Source organism: Bactrocera oleae, chromosome 6 (assembly GCF_042242935.1).
Source record: "Bactrocera oleae isolate idBacOlea1 chromosome 6, idBacOlea1, whole genome shotgun sequence".
NCBI classification, from domain to species: Eukaryota; Metazoa; Arthropoda; class Insecta; order Diptera; family Tephritidae; genus Bactrocera; species Bactrocera oleae.
Genome location: NC_091540.1, coordinates 17,600,421 through 17,620,836, shown reverse-complemented (window position 1 = coordinate 17,620,836; position 20,416 = coordinate 17,600,421). Strand labels below are relative to the sequence as shown.

The following is a 20,416-nucleotide window of genomic DNA, read 5'->3' as shown; positions in this document are numbered from 1 at the left end:
TAGTTCACCCGTTATAACCAATAAACTCTACTTGTAGAACTATCTGGCTCACATGAGACTTATATACTGGTACAGGAAAGGAAGACCATAGTACCTATGGCTGACTTTTCACTGATGATATCGGTCAATATGTGAGTTATCTTAGAATAATTTAAAATGAGTGGTTTTCTAATAACAATGTATCTTTCTGCCTAATATGGGTAAAATTGGCCACCAATTTAACCAATATAGTATTTTTTTAACCATCTGGTTAACTTTACTCCTTATATGTATATTGGTGATGGTACGTAAGGTACCTTAATGAAACTCTGAGGTCATCTGCTTCTGTAAATAATTTGTATTAGTGCCAAAAATACTTAAAATCGGGTCAATGCTACCCTATTTCCAATATATCTAAAATAAGATTTTCAAACCCACGGTTGGCTTATATATTTATAATGATTTTCTTTGGTACGGAATGAAATTGGGATTTTCCATTATTTGTTTGATATTCTGCCACATATTAAATTTGAGTTAATTGTTGAAGGTTGAACTGAATATTAATATTTCGAACACAAATGTAGTAATGAAACTAAGTGAGTCTACGACGTACCATATACGTGAGTTGGTATCATAGCTAATTTGATGGTGATCCATTCAGTTTCTAAAATGTTCAGTTATACAAACTTAGCCCCTACTTATTTGTTTTTTTAAATTCCGATAGATAGCGCAAAAATCCAATTATTTATAAAAATCATGTTTATAGTTGATTTAACTCATATTCTAATTATACATTTGTACAAGGAAAGTAACAATACTTGTAAAAAATTGTGCGCTAGGTGACACCAGAATCGAATTATTACCATTACACTTTTTAACGTAGCATATCGGACTTGGTCAATTTTAACAGTCAATGAAAAAATATCATCAGTGAGTGTTTTTGAAAATAAATTGTTAAATAATATTGGTCGATGAATGCGTAGAACCTATGAAATAACAATTCCACTTAATTTGTCACCATCATTTTCTGCTCGAAATTTCTACTAGTATAATCATATTTTGTTTCGAAGACCTTCCACGTCAAGTAAATAGCGAAGGTGGACGGTCATATGCCAATGCGTTATTATTATAAATCCGGAAGTTTACAAAGTTCAAAGTGGGATAACTCTGCTTTAATTTTAGTATCACCCTAGTGCAAATAATTTGTATGTGTTCGCAATTAAATCAAAATTGTGTGCTTAAAATAAGACTCTGATACACATTCTTTAACATACATACCCATATATGACCTATATTATTTTCTAAATAAATAACTCGTTTTTTTTCCAATATGCAGCTATCAATAAGCGCAGCTGCAGTCGACGGTTAATCCAGTAAAATTCTCATATAAAATAATAAATTTGTAATTTAGTGCGTATTAATTATAAACATTTAAACTGAAGACGACCCTTAAATAAGTTTTTTATAATAATATTTCATAATAAATGCCTTGGGGTAAGAGCTTAGGTCTTTCACAAAATTTTCTATGCAATTTTAAACGTAATTGTACTTTCTCCTTCAGAGTTATTGTGGACATATCCTTCATAACTAAACTCGTAAAGTTGCTAATTATTACCGGCGAACTTCACCAGTAACCCCCATAGAACAAATATTATATAACTTTATAGGCATCTATTGAGAAATCAATTTGAGCGGGTTCATATTAGGGAAGAGTAGTAAATAATTGGGGCTTGGACATTAGATAATTACTAGCAAGTGGATCGTACTTCGTATGGATAAAATTTTATTTTACATTCTCTCTTCCAGCATTACACGGACATTCCATGTTATATGATTTATATAATGTTTCATGTATGGATACCTCTGTAGGTTGAGCAAAAAATTTACAATGAGAAACTCTCTAATTTTCATATTTAAATAGGTTCAACATCCCAAAATAATATACAACCGATATCTCAAATAGTTTTTGGATTACTTTTATGTAAACGCATTTTTCTCGATTCCCCTTCAAGGTAATCCCCATGATATAATACACTTGTGACAATGCTTTTTCCAATCCTCGAAGCACTTCTGAATCGCGCTTTTCGATATGGCCATTAGCTTTTACTTCGATCCTGATTTGATTTCATCAATTGTGGCAAAACGCTCTTCTTTCATTGGTTTCTTCAGTTTTTGGTATAGGAAAAAGTCGCAGGGAGCAGTTATGACTTTCGAGAAAATTGAATGGCATGAGCCGATATATATGCCAACATCCTCTGCAACTTCTTTAATGGTGATTCTTTGTTCTTCACTGTTTCGATGTTTTCTTCGCTTGTGGCCACACTTCCAGGACGCTCACCTTAATCAGCATCTTCTCTTCTCATATGTAAAGTGTTTGTACCACTTGTAAACACTTTTTGAGATACAGTTGACTCACTAAATGCCACAGTCAACATTTCTTTCAAAAGTCAAGTATCAAAGAGCACATAAATGAGACTAACCTTTGCTGTTGTCAAAAACAAACTACTAATCGAAAAAATTTAACTTTTCCTTTGAACACACCTCATATATGCTATATTGGAGCAAATAAAGAGATGAAAATTCGGACATTGCTCAGATATATTTGAGAACATATTTTCAAGCAATTTTTTAAATATATAACTCACACATTGAACGACATTTTCGTCTAGGTTCTTTAGGAAAACGAAAATCATAATAATATGTATTATATGAGAGCTGGTGTAATTAGCATATATGGTATTAGGTCAACCGGAAGTTTGAAAATTTTATATTGAGTATATGGGGTCAAAGCAATGTTATCTATATCTGGCAATACCACATACAATTAACATGGCACATACTATTAACATGCTTAGTTTTTAGTCCGATTTCGAAAATTTTAGGTCATAAAGTGGAAAGAATCAGATAGAATTTAGAATAGTATTATATGGGAAGTAAGCGTGGCTGTATTCCGATTTCGCTCATTTTCGCACTGTAACATGGGAATCAAAATAATCTTATGTACTAAATAAAATTAATTAAAATTGTTCCAGTAGGTCCGGAGATATGTCATTTCATTCTCATCCAGGCTGTAAAATTTAATGTCTCTGACACATTTAGTTATTTATTTTTCGCACTTTTAGTGGTTTTAAAAAAACCGTTATGTGGGGAGGTGCCGGTTTTACCTATTTTAACGCTGTCGCAAGAGATGTCAAAATGATTTGTCCTGTGGAAGGGTATTCTAGCTTAAATGGTTTGGGATATATATACAATAAATCTTTTAGGAGGAGGGGCCACATCCCCTCTTTAAAAATTTTCCAACCTCAGGTGCCCCTCTTTATTTATCAATTACATACGAATCTTATATCTTTTCTTTACTTTTTTACTTAATTTACAGCTTGCACAAATAGACAGACGGGTGAACGGACAGACAGACAGTCACTTGGAATTCAATTCGTCTTGTCATCCTGATCATTTATAAGTGTATAACTCCATATCTATCTCGATTACTTTTGAGTGATACAAACAACCGTGAGGTAAAAAAAACTGTTATACTCTGTAATAAGATATTGCAAGAGTATACAAATCAATGTTTGTCTGTATGTCTTTTATTAAATCATAAACTGCATTTGACCGTGTGATGATCTTTAGCAAAACTGTTGTGCATGAGCTGAAAAAAGTTTCTGCGTTGGTACGACCGTTTGCGAAAGATGAACAAAATCAATAAAATGACTCAAAATAAATTGAATATTTGTGTATTGTCTTTCTTTCACATTTATTTTAGTTGGTGGCGTAGCAACGCGGTAGGGGATGTATGCAATAAAATGCAATTGTGAAGGATATTTTAACTAAGCTTTTTTGGGCTGTTACACTAGGTGTGTGTGTAGTTTGATTTTTAACTGTGCCAGGCGGATTTGGGTATTATTCGTAGTTCAATAATTGGAGACACTATTGATTCTGTCTGTCGTTTTTTATCATCGTTGCATATCAAAATTTTGATGTTTTCTCATTTCATTGAACTAGCTTATGGATTTTTGACAGTCGTCTGAAGCAGCAAACACCAAAATTATTCTTTCCTTTTACCTTGAAACCCGGGGAATAAATTCGCATATTTAAAGAACCCCCGTCATTTTGAGAAGATTATTGATGCTAACGCCCTATGTGTGTCGGGCTTGCAAAGTGTTAGGCCTCTTCATATAACCTTCTGCCAAAAATGTTTTGGTTGCTACTTCATGAAAATATACTGTAGGTTGCGCCGAGCTCTTTTATAGTTTAGTGTAGAATTGTATGAATCAAGTTTCTGGATCTTTTGTTCTAGAATATTACTAATCTTGTCACTTTCCGATAAATTCATGGTGATGATTGTTGGGGCCGGTCTAAGCTTACTTTGTTTTGGGAGCTAGCATGCAAGGTAAAGCGTCCGATCAATTTCGGTAGCACCAGCACCAGCCTTTGCTTAAGCCAAATTCTCATATAGCATCCGCGCTGGCGCCCCTAGATAGCGCCAACAAATTTCAACATCCACTCGGTAGGAAGGTCGTCATGTGTATAGCGCTACCTAATCCCCTGGACATTTAATTTGGGTTGTAGTAGGGCCTACCATGTGAAAACAAAAAACCAATGAAAGACTATAGAACCGTCTCGAATTCAAGACCTTGTTCTTAATATTTGCGGGATCAAGGAGTAAACCGTATACATTTTCAGTTTCTACCCTCAGCTTCAAATTATATAAGAACACTAAAAGCAATTACAAAATACAAATTATTAACAAGCAATCAGCGTTGACTAATTTACTGAGCAGTTGGAAGTCGTTAAGCAATTATAAAAACCACAAAAATTGCTTAGCAAGGATAAGGCAAAATAAATATGACCCAACGCTACACACTTTGCCGCACCTTTTGCGAGCACCAGAATTGCAATTAAAATATTACAAATTAAATCAATGCAACAAAAACCGCAAACTTTTCCTGCAACATGCCGCACAACACACACTGTGACAAAATAAAAGCGCACATTCCAGCTTTGAGGGCAAACAATAGACTTTCCATATAAAAGGAATTGCAAGCTCGGCAAAATATTTAAAATTTTCGCCTTTGTCGTTGCACAATTGGTTAGCTGGCAAGAGGAAAATTAAAACTTTTGAAAGCAATTTCATAAAAGTGCTTAGTGAAGTGAATTCATCAAGAGTCAAAGACATTTTTCAGCCCTTTGTTTTAAAAAAATTGCAAATAAATTTACTGGCATTCAAGAAACAAAAACAAAAAACAAAAATTAAATAAAAAATAACAAATCGAGATCTCCGAACAATTTACAATGTCCTTGCGTACTTACAATCTGAAAACGTTCTTGGAATATCCACAATTCGCTTTCAAGCTAGTTTGCTTCGAATCATTTATTTGGTGTGACAACGAGCACCGCCATGAGTCCGCTCTTTGGTATCGCATAAAGCAACTGATCTTCATATTTAGCACAATAATTTTGATTGTGCACGTTTCCGCACTTGTTGCTGGCGTGTTTGTGCCACGTGCAACACCGGAGGCTGAATTGTATTCGAGCAGCGATTCGAAAGTGTTCGAGGCACTTGCTACAATTTCCTACTATAGTTGTGGCATTTACAAGGTGTGGAACCTCCTTTATCGTCGCCATGATATTGCTAGATTACTGAAAGAACTCAAGGACATATTTCCGAGTGTAGCCAAACAAAGGAGACTTGCAGAATTGAATGAGTCTAAAAAGGATCAGCTGGGTTGTAAGTCGTTATGAATTGCTTGTAATTTTAGAATGTTGCTCGAGTATTTATCAAAAAAAACTGACACCTACCACTTCATCTTCACTTTTATTAGAGCTACAACCGTAGACTATTCCATTTTATTTTATTTTTTTGAATTAGTAGGCGTAGTTTCTCTCCCACTACAAATCCGGAAACCCTTCAAAAGACGGCAACCAGCAAGGACAGAGGTGTATTCAGCGCAAAAGACGGGCGTACGTAATCGGAATGGACTCGAATTTATATTCGGCGAAGGATTATAAACTCGACGCCATTCATAACAATTAAATGTGGCATATGTTTTGCAGATAAATCAATGGACCGCGATATTTTAGGTGCATGCAGTCAAATATAAGACCTTAAACTATTTGCCGTGGTTGCTTGTCAAAATGACTAAACTAAATCTACCTGTATTTCAATTCAGAAGGACCCACATGGGTTCATTCTCGCATTCGCAATTGTGTAACCAGCATAGAACCATATCCCATTGCACCCATGTCTCAACTTCAATTCTTCTTGACTATGCCTTCAAATTATCACCAGCATCTACATATGCGATTTCTTTACCAAAATTTAATCTTTCTTCAATATACTTCAATTGGTCCAGCCGGTAGCATCTATCGCCTTGGTTATTATGAAGAAAAGTCCCGCGCTAATATGCGACGTCTGACGCATTTCTTTAAGTTCGCTTACTGCGCGTACAACGCCATACCGATTCTGCAGTTGTGCTTTGCAATCATGACACATCAGGAGAAGATTACGTACAAAGCTCAAGCGAATGCCTGGTATCCATGGCACAACCACAATAATCATTCCTCGTTCATCGGTTTCATGGTCTCTTTTCTGACCCAGGCGTCAGCGGAATATGTCAGCGTTGCTTTCATTATAAGTGGTGAATTTCTCTTTTGTTTCTTCACCACGCAAATGCTTATGCACTTCAATTACCTGTCCAGTGCCTTTAATTCGTTGGACGCCAGTGCGCCGGATGCGCTTCTACAATTGAAAGCACTCATCAGCTATCACAATCACTTGCTGCGGTAAGCCCTGTGGTGTATATTTCATAAAATGTGCTCAAGTTAAGGAAGCTTATTTTTATGTAATTTTAGGCTCTCTGCGCTCATTAACTCCATATTCAATTTGACCTTCACCCTTGACCTTATAATAACCACATTTGCGATTTCTTTAATGGGTTTGACTATGGTGTTGGTCAACTTTACTAGTGCACTGATGTTTTCTGCAGGCTTCTCCTTCTTCTTAATTCTCGGTTATATATTTTGTAACAATGGCGATGAACTATTAAGAGAGGTAAGTGTAATATAAAATAATATTTTTCTACTAAACCTCTTTTTGAGAGTTTACATTTATTACCTACCTCCCTGACAAATATTTGTTCCTTATACAGAGAGGTGTTTTTAGTTCTGTAAAAAATTCATATTTATATTCTCGCAACTTGTTGATACAGAGTATAACAGTTTTGTTCACCTAACGGTTTTTTATCACCTAAAAATAATTGGGTTTGATATAAGGTTATATATATATAAATAATCAGGATAGTGAGACGAGTTGAATTCCAAGTGACTGTCCGTCTGTCCGTCCGTCGATCCGTCCGTCGGTCTGTGCAAGCGATAACTTCAATAAATATTAAGATATCTTGATGAAACTTCGTACGCATGTTCCCTAGCAAAAAAGTAAGAACGAGTTCGTAGATGGGCATAATCAGCAAATGGCCACGCCCACAAATCGCCATTAATCGAAAACGTATAAAGTGCAATAACTAAACCGTAAATTAAGATACAGAATTCACATTTGGCACAACAAATCATATTAAGGACGGGCGCAAGTAATTTCACCATTTTTGAATAGTAATAATAAGTTAATTGACTATATCTTCCAAGCCGATAAAGTTATATCACCCAATTTTTAACAGGACATATCATTTCGAAACTTCTTACGAGCTTGAAAATAGGTGAAATTGGATGATAACCTCGCCCACTCCCTATATAACGGCTCCGTTAGAAACACTAAATTTTACATCCAGGGTGGCACAAGAGGGCTTCATAAGAGCAATGGTCAAAATTGGTCAATGGGCTCTGCACCGCCCACATTACATAAGATTACATTGACATTCCTATGTAAAAGTGCAAAAATGGGCGAACACGGACAGGTGCCACGCTTACTTCCCATATAACACAACTTTAATATCCAACTGATTTTTACACTTGCCAGTATACAAAACAATTATTTTAACGGGATACAAATTTGCACGAATATTTCTTTTAAGGTATGCCATCTGAGGTCTGAAAATTGTCAAAATCGGACCATAACTATTCAAGCCCCCAGATACCAGATATGTGGACCCCAGAATCTATGTCTGGCTTTTTGCCGAAAATATTGTCAATTTGTGAGATATACTTCTATTAATGAAATTCGGGGAAAATGTTTTTTCGACAATAATATACCATTGTGTTTAAAATGGGTTGAGTCGGATCAATACTTCCCTTAACCCCCATATACCTACTTTAAAGATTTTCGAACTTTCAGTTGACTTTATTCCATATATATCGGCCAATGTGCTATTATTTAAATGAAATTGAGAAATCGTGTTTTTTCAATAATTGTGCATCTTTGTGCTTAAATTGGATAAAATTTGGCGAAAACTTGGCTTAATGCTCATATAAGTGATATTCATGATTTTGAAATTTACGGCTGAGTTTACTCCATATACATGTGTATGTTAATATATTTTTTAAATGGCTTGAAAATAATTTCTCAAGTATACCTGAGCAAAGTCAAAAATTAATGCAATCAGCCCTTCCATTTCTCTGTCCCCAATAAGGTTAGTATAATTTTCGCTGTCGCGAAGTAAAATATAATAATAATAATAAGTGAGTGAAGGTCATATCGTAATAAATGGCTTGAAAATAATTTCTCAAGTATACCTGAGCAAAGTCAAAAATTAATGCAATCAGCCCTTCCATTTCTCTGTCCCCAATAATGTTAGTATAATTTTCGCTGTCGCGAAGTAAAATATAATAATAATAATAAGTGAGTGAAGGTCATATCGTAATAAATGGCTTGAAAATAATTTCTCAAGTATACCTGAGCAAAGTCAAAAATTAATGCAATCAGCCCTTCCATTTCTCTGTCCCCAATAATGTTAGTATAATTTTCGCTGTCGCGAAGTAAAATATAATAATAATACTAAGTGAGTGAAGGTCATATCGTAATAAGTTGATATTATTCCAAATTTGATGATGTAATCCATTCACCACTTCGTCGAACAATGAAGTTGAACCTTTTCGCTACATTTTTTTATATAAACCGTTTCGAACATCTGAAGGTATTTAGCCGGCTTTAATCCTTGCAAGTCGGAAGAGTATGAAATGTTCGGTTACACCCGAACTTAGCTCTTCCCTATTTGTTTTCTTAAGTCTTTGTTACCAGGTGTTGACTACTTTCGAACTCCTCTCTCTTTACATTACGTAACACTTGATTTTCAACGCTAAATCTCATCTATCTTGACCGAAGACCAGGAAGATAAGTCCAGCAATTTTCTATAGCAATTGGTATGAGGGTTCCTACGAATATCGTCGACTGATTATCTTCTTCATAATGCGCACCAAAACACCTTGCGAATACCAAGCCTACGGTTATGCGCCACTTTCAATGGAAACTTATATGAAGGTAAGACGTATGCTGAAAAAATATTTTAACACAAAATAAGTAAGTTATTTATAGATTTTGAAGCTATCTTATCAGCTCTTCACATCTTTTCGAGCCATTGAGTAGTGGAATATTGGAAAGAAATTATTTGCTTTGAAAGGAGAGGTACAATTTATATATTAGATATACTCACATCGTGTCAGCAAATAAATACATTTATTATTGTTATTTGAAAAACATTGTTCTGATCATTGTTTTTTTGTTTTTTATACCCTGAGCAGGGTATATTAAGTTTGCCACGAAGTTTGGAACACTCAGAAAAAAGCGATATAATCTCCGTAGAAATTTTTGAAATCGCATTACTATAGTATATAGCTTCTATAGAAATTTAACTATCAAAATCAAGCTCGTGTATGGATATTGGTGAAGGGTATTATTGCTTCGGCAGCTGAAGTAAACGACTTTTCTTGTTTTTAATAAAGGTAGTAAAGGTAGAAATATTAAAGAATAGACGGCAGAATAAAACCCAACCTAGTTATAAATGATGATGAAACTTCTATTAAAGAATTTAGTAGGCTCAAAAGTTTTTAACCAGCTTTATGTGAACTTAATCGCTTTCACGTTTTGAAGGAAGGTAATATGGACCAACCTGGAGATCTAAAAATTCAGATCAGAAAGTCTCCAAAAACTTTTATGACTATTCGAGTTAATACTTCTATATTATATTGTATTTTTTTTTCTAGAATGATCAAGAGTATATGCAACCTTTTGAATTCTCAAGATATATATATACATGATACTAGGTAGCAATGATGCTATAGATTTCAAACCGAAAATGGGTGGTAAAAACAAATTAAAGATAAAGAAGCGAAACAAACTCCGACAAATAGTTGAACTACAGAATAAGCGATTGATTATGTGATCAACATGTAAGAAAAGATTTTGACGAAGGTTATCACCGATTATACCCTCGTATGTAAGCGCTTCCAGGCAGCCTAGTTGAGCCTTATTATTAAGCAGTGGGATCACAGTTTGGAATTCAGAGTATAATCAAATTATAGAAATATCTTTTGCGATCATCCAGCTTATTTCTCTCAATAAACGATTCATAAAGAGATAAGTCATTAAGAGAAGGCTTAATATTTGTAGAATCCTCCAAATTTCAGGAAAGATCAAAACATAGTGTAGGTAAGAAACTAGCAAAGGTATAAGTATTTCGCGCTCGAATATAACCTTACCTTAGTTATTATCATATGTATGTATATGTAATCAGCAGTAAAAAACATATTAAGGAAAATTGAACAGAATAATTTCCTCATTAGTTAGGCTAATGCGATGTAACAAAGAGAATACTTAACAAAGACTTGCTACGCAATTGAATTTCTCTATCAGAAAATTACTCAATTAATTCACTAAAAGTAAAGATAGCAACAAGCGAAACCAAAATGTGGTATATAAAGAATATTCTACTGACATGTTGTCATGTGTTCTGAAAGCATTTCTAGCGCCTTTCTTTCCGGAAAATAAAACGTGTAATATAAAACGAAATGTCGGAAATCTTCACGATAAAGCACTGTTTGAAATATCCTTATTTCACTTTGGATCTGGCTTCAACGGAACCCTTCACTTGGAGTGGAGCACGCACGTATAGCTATCGTAGGCTCTGGTTCAGGCGCATGCTCTTCACTCTCGGTGCTATAAATTTGGTTTATCAAAATATTGGTATGCTCATTTATCTCTTCATGCCACACGAGAGTAGCGCCCAGTCTACGATCGTACAGGTAACCGAAACCGGTGGCATTATGGGGCTGACCTTGGTCGGAACATCGAATATGCTCGTCATGTTTTGGTATGGAGACCGCATAGCGATGCTCTTGGAGAATTTTCAGCAATTATTCCCGACGGAGCGCGTCCAAATAAAAGCGAAATCTACAAAACGACGACTAAGAGGTGGTAAGTATGTGGCTACAAGTATAATAAGTAGATGTGTTTGATGAATGGCAAAGAAATAAAATTTTTTGTATAATTTTCTACTATGCTTTAAATTCAAATCTACAGTGGAATTTCCACATCGCATTGAGCATTTTGCATTGAAGTCCAATAAGCTGATGAGGCTCGCTACCATACTTTACTTGTTCGCATTTGCTTATTACAATTTCTTGCCGATAGTCGAGTTTTTGTATGAGTGGTGGACACCGGGCGTCGTATGGAAATATCGTTACCAATCAAATACATGGTATCCTTGGCAAAATGAGCGTAATGCCAAATCGTTTGTGTCATTTGTGGTCGCTTATCTTTGTCAAGTGCAGTCATCGCTGACCGGTGTCGCCTTCATTATGGCCGCAGAGTTTATGCTCTGCTTCTTTACGACCCAATTGCAAATACATTTCGATTACTTGGCCAATGCCCTGGAGACAATCGATGCCGCTGGCGCAAATGCTAACGAAGAGTTGAAATATTTACTAAACTACCACAGTCAGTTGCTGAGGTGAGCTTGTGTGTGGTGAAAGTGTTTCTACAATTATTCTTAATTTATTCATTATACGCAGTTACTCAAAGGAGACTAATGCTATTTTCAACGTATCGTTTATGGTGAATCTCTGCACCTCTGCCATAGCGATCTGCTTGATGGGCTTCTCTATGGTGATGATCAGTTTGGCTCATGCCTGCAAGTATTCGATCGGTTTGACTTCATTCATAGTATTTACGTTTTTCATATGTTACACAGGCAAGGAACTAACTGAAACTGTGAGTACAATGCGGTGATCGGGAAAAATTATAGTATGAAACGTAGAAATCCTCCCTCGTAGTTCTTTATTGATTATCAGTTAACCACAAAAAATAAAGTAAAGTAGAATAGAAAACTGCTTACATTTTAGAGTTAGATTTTTGTCGGTAATGCCAATCAGCTAACTACAACAAAGAACTAGAAATCACTTTAGAAGGATGATCAATAGAAATACCTTAGTATAAAGAGATTATGAAAAATAGTAAATAGGTTAAATAGCAGAAGAGGAAAAAATAGAAAATGAGCAGATCAAGGCAAAGTGTGGCAACAAAAAGAAATCCTTATTATCGAAACCGAGTTCAAAACTTATGGCCTACTAGTATAATGTATCTGTTTTAAATAAAGTCGAGTAAACATAGCAATATTCGAAGGGGACTATCACCAAGTTAGTTAAATTTAGTCACAAAGAGAGATCTTCTGAGCCGTTCGTTCTATATTGCCATTTCGTTAGTTTAGACTGCGCTTTTACTGACCTTGATAAAGCAATACTTATCTTAACCAAGCTAACTGTACGTTGAAGGTTAGTTAGGTTGGCCTTAGCCCCATTATTAATAACTACGAGCTACTTCTTAAAAAGCCTTGTATCGGTAAATGCTCTTACAATACATGATACTCTCAGCTTAATATCAAGTTTGAAGTGAGTCGGTGTTCTACCGTAATCACTAGGTTGTCCGGATTCGAATGAGCTCGAGGAGCCCTGGTCGACCTTTCATCTTACGCTGTTGAGGAAAGGTTGTTGGTCCGGAGTAAATCGCAAACAGTCCGTTAAACTATTTTCTCTCAGCAAGAAGCTCTTACGCGAGTTGTAAAAATTCAAATAGATCATTGCCCAATGGACGTGTATACCAAGAGGTAACAGTTCTACTTGTATAGGACGCCAATTTTCCAAGTGGTTTAGAAAGAAGCGTGGTAGGCTCATACTTGACCGGCTTTAGAAAAATTAAGGTTTAAACATCATGGATCTCTTGGTTTTAGCAATATGGCTGAAATAGCTAGAATTGAAATTATTTCAAAAAAAGTCTCTAGACGCTTTGTCGATACGCAATAACATTGTTCTTTTTTTAGATTTCATTGAACTATTCTTTAATATTTGGGCAAACAGAGACCTACATCGTTTCTAATCAAACTTGAAAAGTTTTCTGAATTAACTCTCTTTCAATTATTGCTTCTAAAGTGATAATGTTTTATTTTCTTACTCTCACTAGAGCGACAAACTTTTGAACGCCGCTTTTTATGGCAACTGGTATGATGGAAATTTGGCTTACCGAAAAATGATACTCTTCTTTATTATGCGCTGCCGCATACCAACTGAATTGAGAGCATACAAATTCGCCACAGTTTCAATGCCCACCTTTACCGCAGTGAGTTTATAGAAAATACTATTTAACAAACTTGTGTTTTTACCCTATTTTGATTTAAGTAAATTGTGTAAATTTTCAGATTTTAAGATCGTCATATAGCTTGTTCACATTTTTCCAAGCTATGGGCCAATAATAAGGTTAGATTCGATATGTTATGGAGAGCGAATATAAAATTTGGATATAACCATTTCTCATTATTCAACAACAGAAAAACGTTTTAATACCGGTATGCAAAAACTTATAAAATATTTCTAGCTGCAATAAAATGTGCTTCACCATGTTTCCCTGATCGACACGGTAATTCCCAAAGTAGAGGTTATTGTTTTTCTTCTATTTCTCTTTTCGTATTTATGATATGTTTTACTGGATACTCAGTCAAAATGTTGCCTACAATTAGCATTAAAAGTCATTTAATTGTCTAATCAGCGAAGTCGCACATGATTTAGCTTAAATCGTTAGTCTTTAAGATTTACAGAAATTAAAAATAAGCAAATATGTAAGAATTATAAAAATAATTCCAGTCAGGACAGATATGTTATTTTGTTTGGCAACATAATTTCCGAATATATTTTAATTTAAGTTCATTTATACAACATACGTTGGGGATGATACCATTTCACCAGCATTTACCGACTCATTATTTTTTCAAATATTAATATTTGTTCCGTTATAAATTTTGTTTAATTTGATCACTGAATTTTCCACAATGCCACATATTTCCAAATTACATGCTTTCATATAAATTATCTGTTTATTCAGATTCATCTCATTAATTAAGTTTGTAATTTCCTTATCTGAAATAAATAAATAAATGTGTATTTATCGGTGAGAGAAAGGAAAATTTATTTGCGGTAAAATTAGCGTAGCATTCATCATAGTTTTTGCGCGACTCTATTATAATTTATAACTGTATATAAGTATTTATGAAATCACAGTGCATAAAATCAATTTTTTTGTTGCATAATTTGAATGTTAATTGGAAAAAATGACTGGACTAAATGCAAAGCTTTCCAAAACTTTTCATACATACTAATACATACAATCAACAATATGACAATGCTTAAGTTCAATTGAGCTTGATTAATATCACGATGACTCTGGTTAATTAGCTGAAGCAAATAAGATGTAAATTTATAGTATTAAACTAACTTAATATAGCTACAACAATTACTAATCGAAATTTGTTTAAAAAATGTTAGGAGCTTATTATAAAATTTCTGAAGAAATTAAAAAAAGTTTTGAACATTTTTATTCAACATAATTGAGACTCATTATGAAGGTGAAAAGAATGACAGATTGTTAAATATTCTAAACTTAAAAGGAGCTAAAGCCTTAATCCTTCTCTCATTACAACAGTATTCTGACAGTAGATATGTTTTTTCATTGTCGCTATTTTGATTAATTCTTAGTTGCAAACTGGACAGATCTTTAACTACTATTATTTTCTAACAAAGAGCTCTGAATTCTAAAACATTATTTAAGTTATAGGTATATATGTATAAGGGATATAAAGCAGGCATTAAATGCCGTGCGGCGTGCACGGCCTTTTATACTACTACGGATTGACCATTGGCTTGACACGGACATGGCTTGGACTCTTAGGATTGGTTAGAGCCCTGGGCTGGTGGTCGTAGTATTCTCGAACCTGAGTATTCAGAGGTCACACCCTGCAGAAATGACTGGCGGGTTAATGCCTGCGTCCCGTTAAACCCTGGCAAGCCCCGGAGTACGTTCCCCTCCACTCACCATTACATTAATATGGTAGGTGTAAGTTGATATGACTCCTTCTTTGCGCTGGTCGGCTCTGAACGTATTGCTACATAACGACGTGCGTCCACCCTCGTCTTGGCCTCGTAACTGAGATAACCTTGAGACCATATAAGGCGACTACCTTTCCGGGAGGTGGATAGCGGCTCTGAGTAGGGACCCAAAAAACGAATGACCTAAATAATAACAAAAGCAATAATTTAAATGAATACAAGGGAGAAAGTAGGTGGAACCGACCGTGATAAAATTGGACGGTCTATCAAAAGAGACCATCACCTAGAGAGAAAAAAGCCGTTCACCGAAAAGAGTGTAGAGTGCTTCCCCGGGCATGGCTTACCGTCGCTGAGGCGGTGAGTTTAGGGGAGTCGGTAGGAAACTGCTAACAGAAACCAAAGTAAGGGCGGAAGTATGAGACGGAATCGCAAGAACTAGTACAGGAACTAGCGCTAAGGTGGCAAGCATGCTGATCAAACGAGAAGAAAGCGGGGCTAAACGAGCCAGCTTAGTAGAGCTTGGTGTGTACGAAGCTATGTACTTCATCATCAAATTCGTTTCATTGCCTGGTCACAGCGGAGTCGCTGACAACTGTAAGGACGATGAGCTAGCCAGAGGGTGCCCCTTGCCCGCTTCATATCGGAATGGGACCGAGTTGGATGCAACGCATAACATAGCCTCAATTCAAGAAACTCGATGAGGTATCAAAATTCCAGACGTTCGGTTATTCTCATATTTGTTGTCGGGATATAAGATGCATCTGTAGAAACAGTATACCATAATTGTGAGTGTAATAGATCAAGAAGTATATGTAAAAGCCAAATCTCAGTAATTGCCGTTGTAAATAAATACAAGTTTTCTACCTACTTCGTAAGTCGCGCATCGTTGACTAAAAGTTAAACGATTTGTGTTGGACAACCATAAAAATGCTGCAGGTGTTTATTCAAATGCAAATTTTTAAAGTTCTCTTTTTCAAAGTTTTAACTTTTCTCATTTTAGAAACTCTTCAAGGTCGGCGCACTCAACATTAATTATTTGGCTGCCCACTTCCGGCTTCGCCGACGAATTTCGCTTTGGCTTTTTTTAATATGCTTAATCACCATTTTCTGTGTTTTTTTTCCCAAGTGTCAACTTCGACTGACTGTTGTTCACAGCGATTATCACCGTTAAAACTTTCGACGTAAATAAACTTGACATTTTATATAGCTCACCTTAATTGCTTACCTGCTAACCTACCTACAATACCAGTATGGTTGTTGTTTTGGGTGCTTTTGTTTTCTAACATCTGAAAACTTCGTTATATTCAAAATTTAACTAAATATTTACGAAATTCCGGAACACTTTGGTATTTCAATATTTTGGTCCTTTCGATTTTTGGCTTTTCAGCAACAACAACACAATGACTGCATTCATCTCAACCGTCTAGTTTGATGGTTTCATCATGGCACGTGACGTCGGTGAAGTGGAAAGCAGTGCGTAGGGCAATGGCTTGTGGTGTTAAGATTGTGATTTTAGTTGTCACGTTCGCTGGCGACAAAATAGTCAGGTAAGTGGATACAAAAGGACTATTGTGGAAGCAAAATCCGTGAAGTGTTTTGAGCAAAAATCCCATTACCTCACCTCTGGAGCTGTTCGCCATATAAAGAAGGTGGAATTAACTGGCAGAAAATTAAGAAATTTAATTTGAAACTGTAACGGAAATTCAATTTACTGGGTGATAGTTGTGTAAAAATAGGGACAGCTGCAGGAAATGCTTAGAAATATTTGGAGTATAGTGTTATATACTTTACGTTTATTTAGAATTTTTCAGAGATTATTTATACTTTTAGATTAAAAATCAATTTTCATAAAATTTATCTCGAATCTATTTAAAAAAGACAAATATTTTGAGATCTACTGAGCTATACCTGATACTGTGGGTTTCATTCCAGCTTCATTTCGTAAAAATGGTCTAAGCATGGTCATCTACCTATATACCAAACTCAATTAAATAGTATAGAAGAAATACGTTGTAAATATTTTGACACAATCCAATACCTTACGGCTACTCAAATATAAAGATTTTAGTCTATCTTGAGAGACATTTAAATATATTTTTTAGGTTATATTTGCTCCATTTAGGATACGAATGTTTTCATATCTGGGATATACAGTTTCAACAAAACTGGACAATGGCTCGACGAGAACACAAGACGTAAATATACTTATATATGGTCGCAATTTAAGAACTTAATATTGGATTCTTCGTATCGAATCTAATTCGAAATGGCGTTCACCAGTGGCTTTTTCAGGTTTAGAAATAAAGAGAAATAAAACATTGCGGTGCAAAGGGAAAGTCGTTATTTGACAAATTTTGTCTTAGTTCGGCTTAATAACTTAATAACGACATAGTAGAGCCCTGCGACCATTTTGCGCTTCTGCAGGTAGGCAATATAGATTACACTTTGTAAATCCCAGAAAACGGGAGCACACCATTCCGACCGGTAGAACAGACTTCGATATTTATACCCTAAACAGGGTATATTGAGTTTGCCAAGATGTTTGTAACACCCAAAAGGAAACGTCAGGGACAATATAATATATATGCATAAATGATCAGCGTGACGAGTTGAGTCGATTGAGTCGATTTAGCCGTCTGTCTGCATATATGCGAACTAGTCCCTCAGTTTATAAGATATCGAATTCAAATTTTGCACCAATCGTTTTATCACCAAGAAGTTGCTCATTTGTCGGAATGGTCGATATCGGAGCACTGTATCGTATAGCTACCATACAAACTGAACGGTCCGAATTAAGTGCTTGCAATCTCCAAAGAAACTGTTCAGATCGGATAGATGCCATGCAAACTGACCGATCAAAGTTCTGGTATGAAATATTTTGTATTATTATAGTTTCGGTGCAACCGAAGTTAACGTTGTTTCTTGTTTCGAGTACATTTGCCGGTTGTTGAGCACTTTTTGTATCCAATATTTCAAGCAAGATGTAAGCCATGTAGTCTTAAGGTATGCCTTAAATCAAAGCTGTCTCAAGTACCTTCAATTGGTGGTTGAACCGCAGTTGTAATTGCCGCCATAGAAGAGGAAATGTCACCTTAAAATCTTCGGCGAAGTTGTGGAACATATCCGTCATTGCTGTAATTGTAGCTCTTTTCCTTTCTTTGTTATACTGGATCCAATGGCATAGATGAAAAGGCTAGTATTAGTCCATTGCCAAGGATTTAATTCCGCAGCTAAAACTTTACCAGTGTTAGACAAAAAAATTTTCTTCACCCACTCTAGTCATATAACCGACTAGGGCTAATTTTTTACTCAACCTCTAACCCATTAGAGAAGAGTTTTTGAAATCAACGATAACGAGCACAACCTTTCACATTCCGCCTGACACAATGTGTTTCAATCGAAAATAAAAATCTGCAAGATTCTATTTGCATGCAATTGTAATACTATAATAACCTCAATAAATTTTTTCGATCATTTCGAAATTACCTGAAAAAGCTGATACAACTTTACACTTCAATTCGACAGATTAAATTCTAGCGCTTTCGTTTTTGTCAGCTGAAAATAGCATTTAATTATTTGCCGAAAGTGAATATTCATTTCCCTAAAGCCTGCCTAGTCTCGATAATAATTTTCCCATGCTAAACAAAAATGGCAACCGCAAGCTAAATCCACCCTCTCAACTTGATGGATGAAAGAAATGTCACTGAACCGCAAAACAATGTCAATGGAAAAGTGAAAAGTGAAAAAAACAATAACAATAACAACAGGAGAGGGTGAGTGAAAAACATGGAGGGAAGTGAAAATTATTTTTTTTAGGGATAAAAAACTGGAACAGGCTTATGACAAGAAAAGGTACGCCAGATGTCCCCATAAATCCCCCATAATTACAGTTAATTATTTTAGTGAGAAATAAAGGTAGAAAGAGTTTTGTGGAGCAGAAAATTTTCTAACTTTGCATAAAAAATATTCATTGTCTGTAAGAGAAAATTCCTGATCACTTTAGTAAAAAAAAGACACGTGAATATTTAAAGCGTTTATTAACCTTTCTTCTCTACGGACTTTGTAAGTGCCTTGCGTGCTTGTCGCCGCATTGCCCCACTTTTTGCACCCTTCAGCACCTGCCGCCTTTCGTTCACTCATTAGCATTAGGCGACGCAGTCACTGTGAAGGTGACAACCTAATTAATTGACAAACAATGAGATGGGCTATTTCAATTGCCGGCGGGGGAAGGGAGAGAAAGAAAGGGGGACAGAGAAAGGTGGAGAAGAGTATGTAAATTACATTGATAGCGTGAGTAAAGTGGATTTTTTACTCGGTCGCATTTAAATTGATGTCTATCGCATGAAAAAGTTTTACAAAATGCAGTAGAAAAAACTAATAAAATAAACAGTTTTTTGTTGAAAGAATGTGGAAATGAGAGAGCAAATCAAAGTGGAGCAAAAAATGTTAAGAATCAATAACAAGCAATAAAGCACATGCGCATATACCATAAATTAAAAGACTCTTAACAGACTTTCTACACATCAAGTGTCAATAGAATTCTGTAGACAATTTATTGAACAAAAAAAATCGCAAAATATGCCTTCGGTGGCGTCTACTTTATTATTTAGGGTAGAGATGAATAGTTAAAATGCCCATATTTTTACTGCTACAGATGTTTTCTACTCTAAAAATATTTGGCACTACCACCTCTGTAGGCAGGAAGCCCCTTCTTTCTACATCACTTAAGATTCATGAGATTAACTAAGAATTTTACGTGAAGCATTTTAACATAATGCCAGAGACCCACGCGGAGATTCGGTATGATTTATCTAAATATAATACATAATTTTGATTTTTTTTTTAAATCCGGAAATTAAAGCAGTTTGATTTTTACTTTATGTTCCCAACTCAGTTTTACGAATACCGCAAAGAGTCGCTATGGTTGTAAGAACCAAGAGATAGACTGGCGAAGCACTAACATACGACTAAAGCTTTTTTGGGTAGGTCTAACATTAAAGCAGCTATTAATAAAGGATATTAATACATAATATTAGAAGACACATTACGAAGTTAAAGAGTTACAGGCATTAAGAATGAAAGTGAAATGAATATGTTACATATATATAGAAACTTGTAA

General features: G+C 35.3%; 2 protein-coding genes across 2 annotated transcripts; both read left to right on the top strand.

Moving 5' to 3' along the window:
* The first annotated feature begins 5,191 nt into the window (after positions 1–5,191).
* Positions 5,192–9,565, top strand: LOC106616389 (putative odorant receptor 69a). Its single transcript, XM_014233038.3, has 5 exons — positions 5,192–5,707; positions 6,333–6,762; positions 6,832–7,030; positions 9,254–9,409; positions 9,464–9,565. The coding sequence occupies exons 1-5, from the start codon at positions 5,272–5,274 to the stop codon at positions 9,512–9,514; spliced, it is 1,272 nt and encodes a 423-aa protein (XP_014088513.2). The 5' UTR covers positions 5,192–5,271; the 3' UTR covers positions 9,515–9,565.
* Positions 9,566–10,887: 1,322 nt separating this feature from the next.
* Positions 10,888–14,689, top strand: LOC106616404 (putative odorant receptor 69a). The gene is made up of 5 exons (XM_014233053.3): positions 10,888–11,341; positions 11,447–11,876; positions 11,938–12,136; positions 13,382–13,537; positions 13,617–14,689. The coding sequence occupies exons 1-5, from the start codon at positions 10,936–10,938 to the stop codon at positions 13,668–13,670; spliced, it is 1,245 nt and encodes a 414-aa protein (XP_014088528.2). The 5' UTR covers positions 10,888–10,935; the 3' UTR covers positions 13,671–14,689.
* The last annotated feature ends 5,727 nt before the right edge of the window (positions 14,690–20,416 follow it).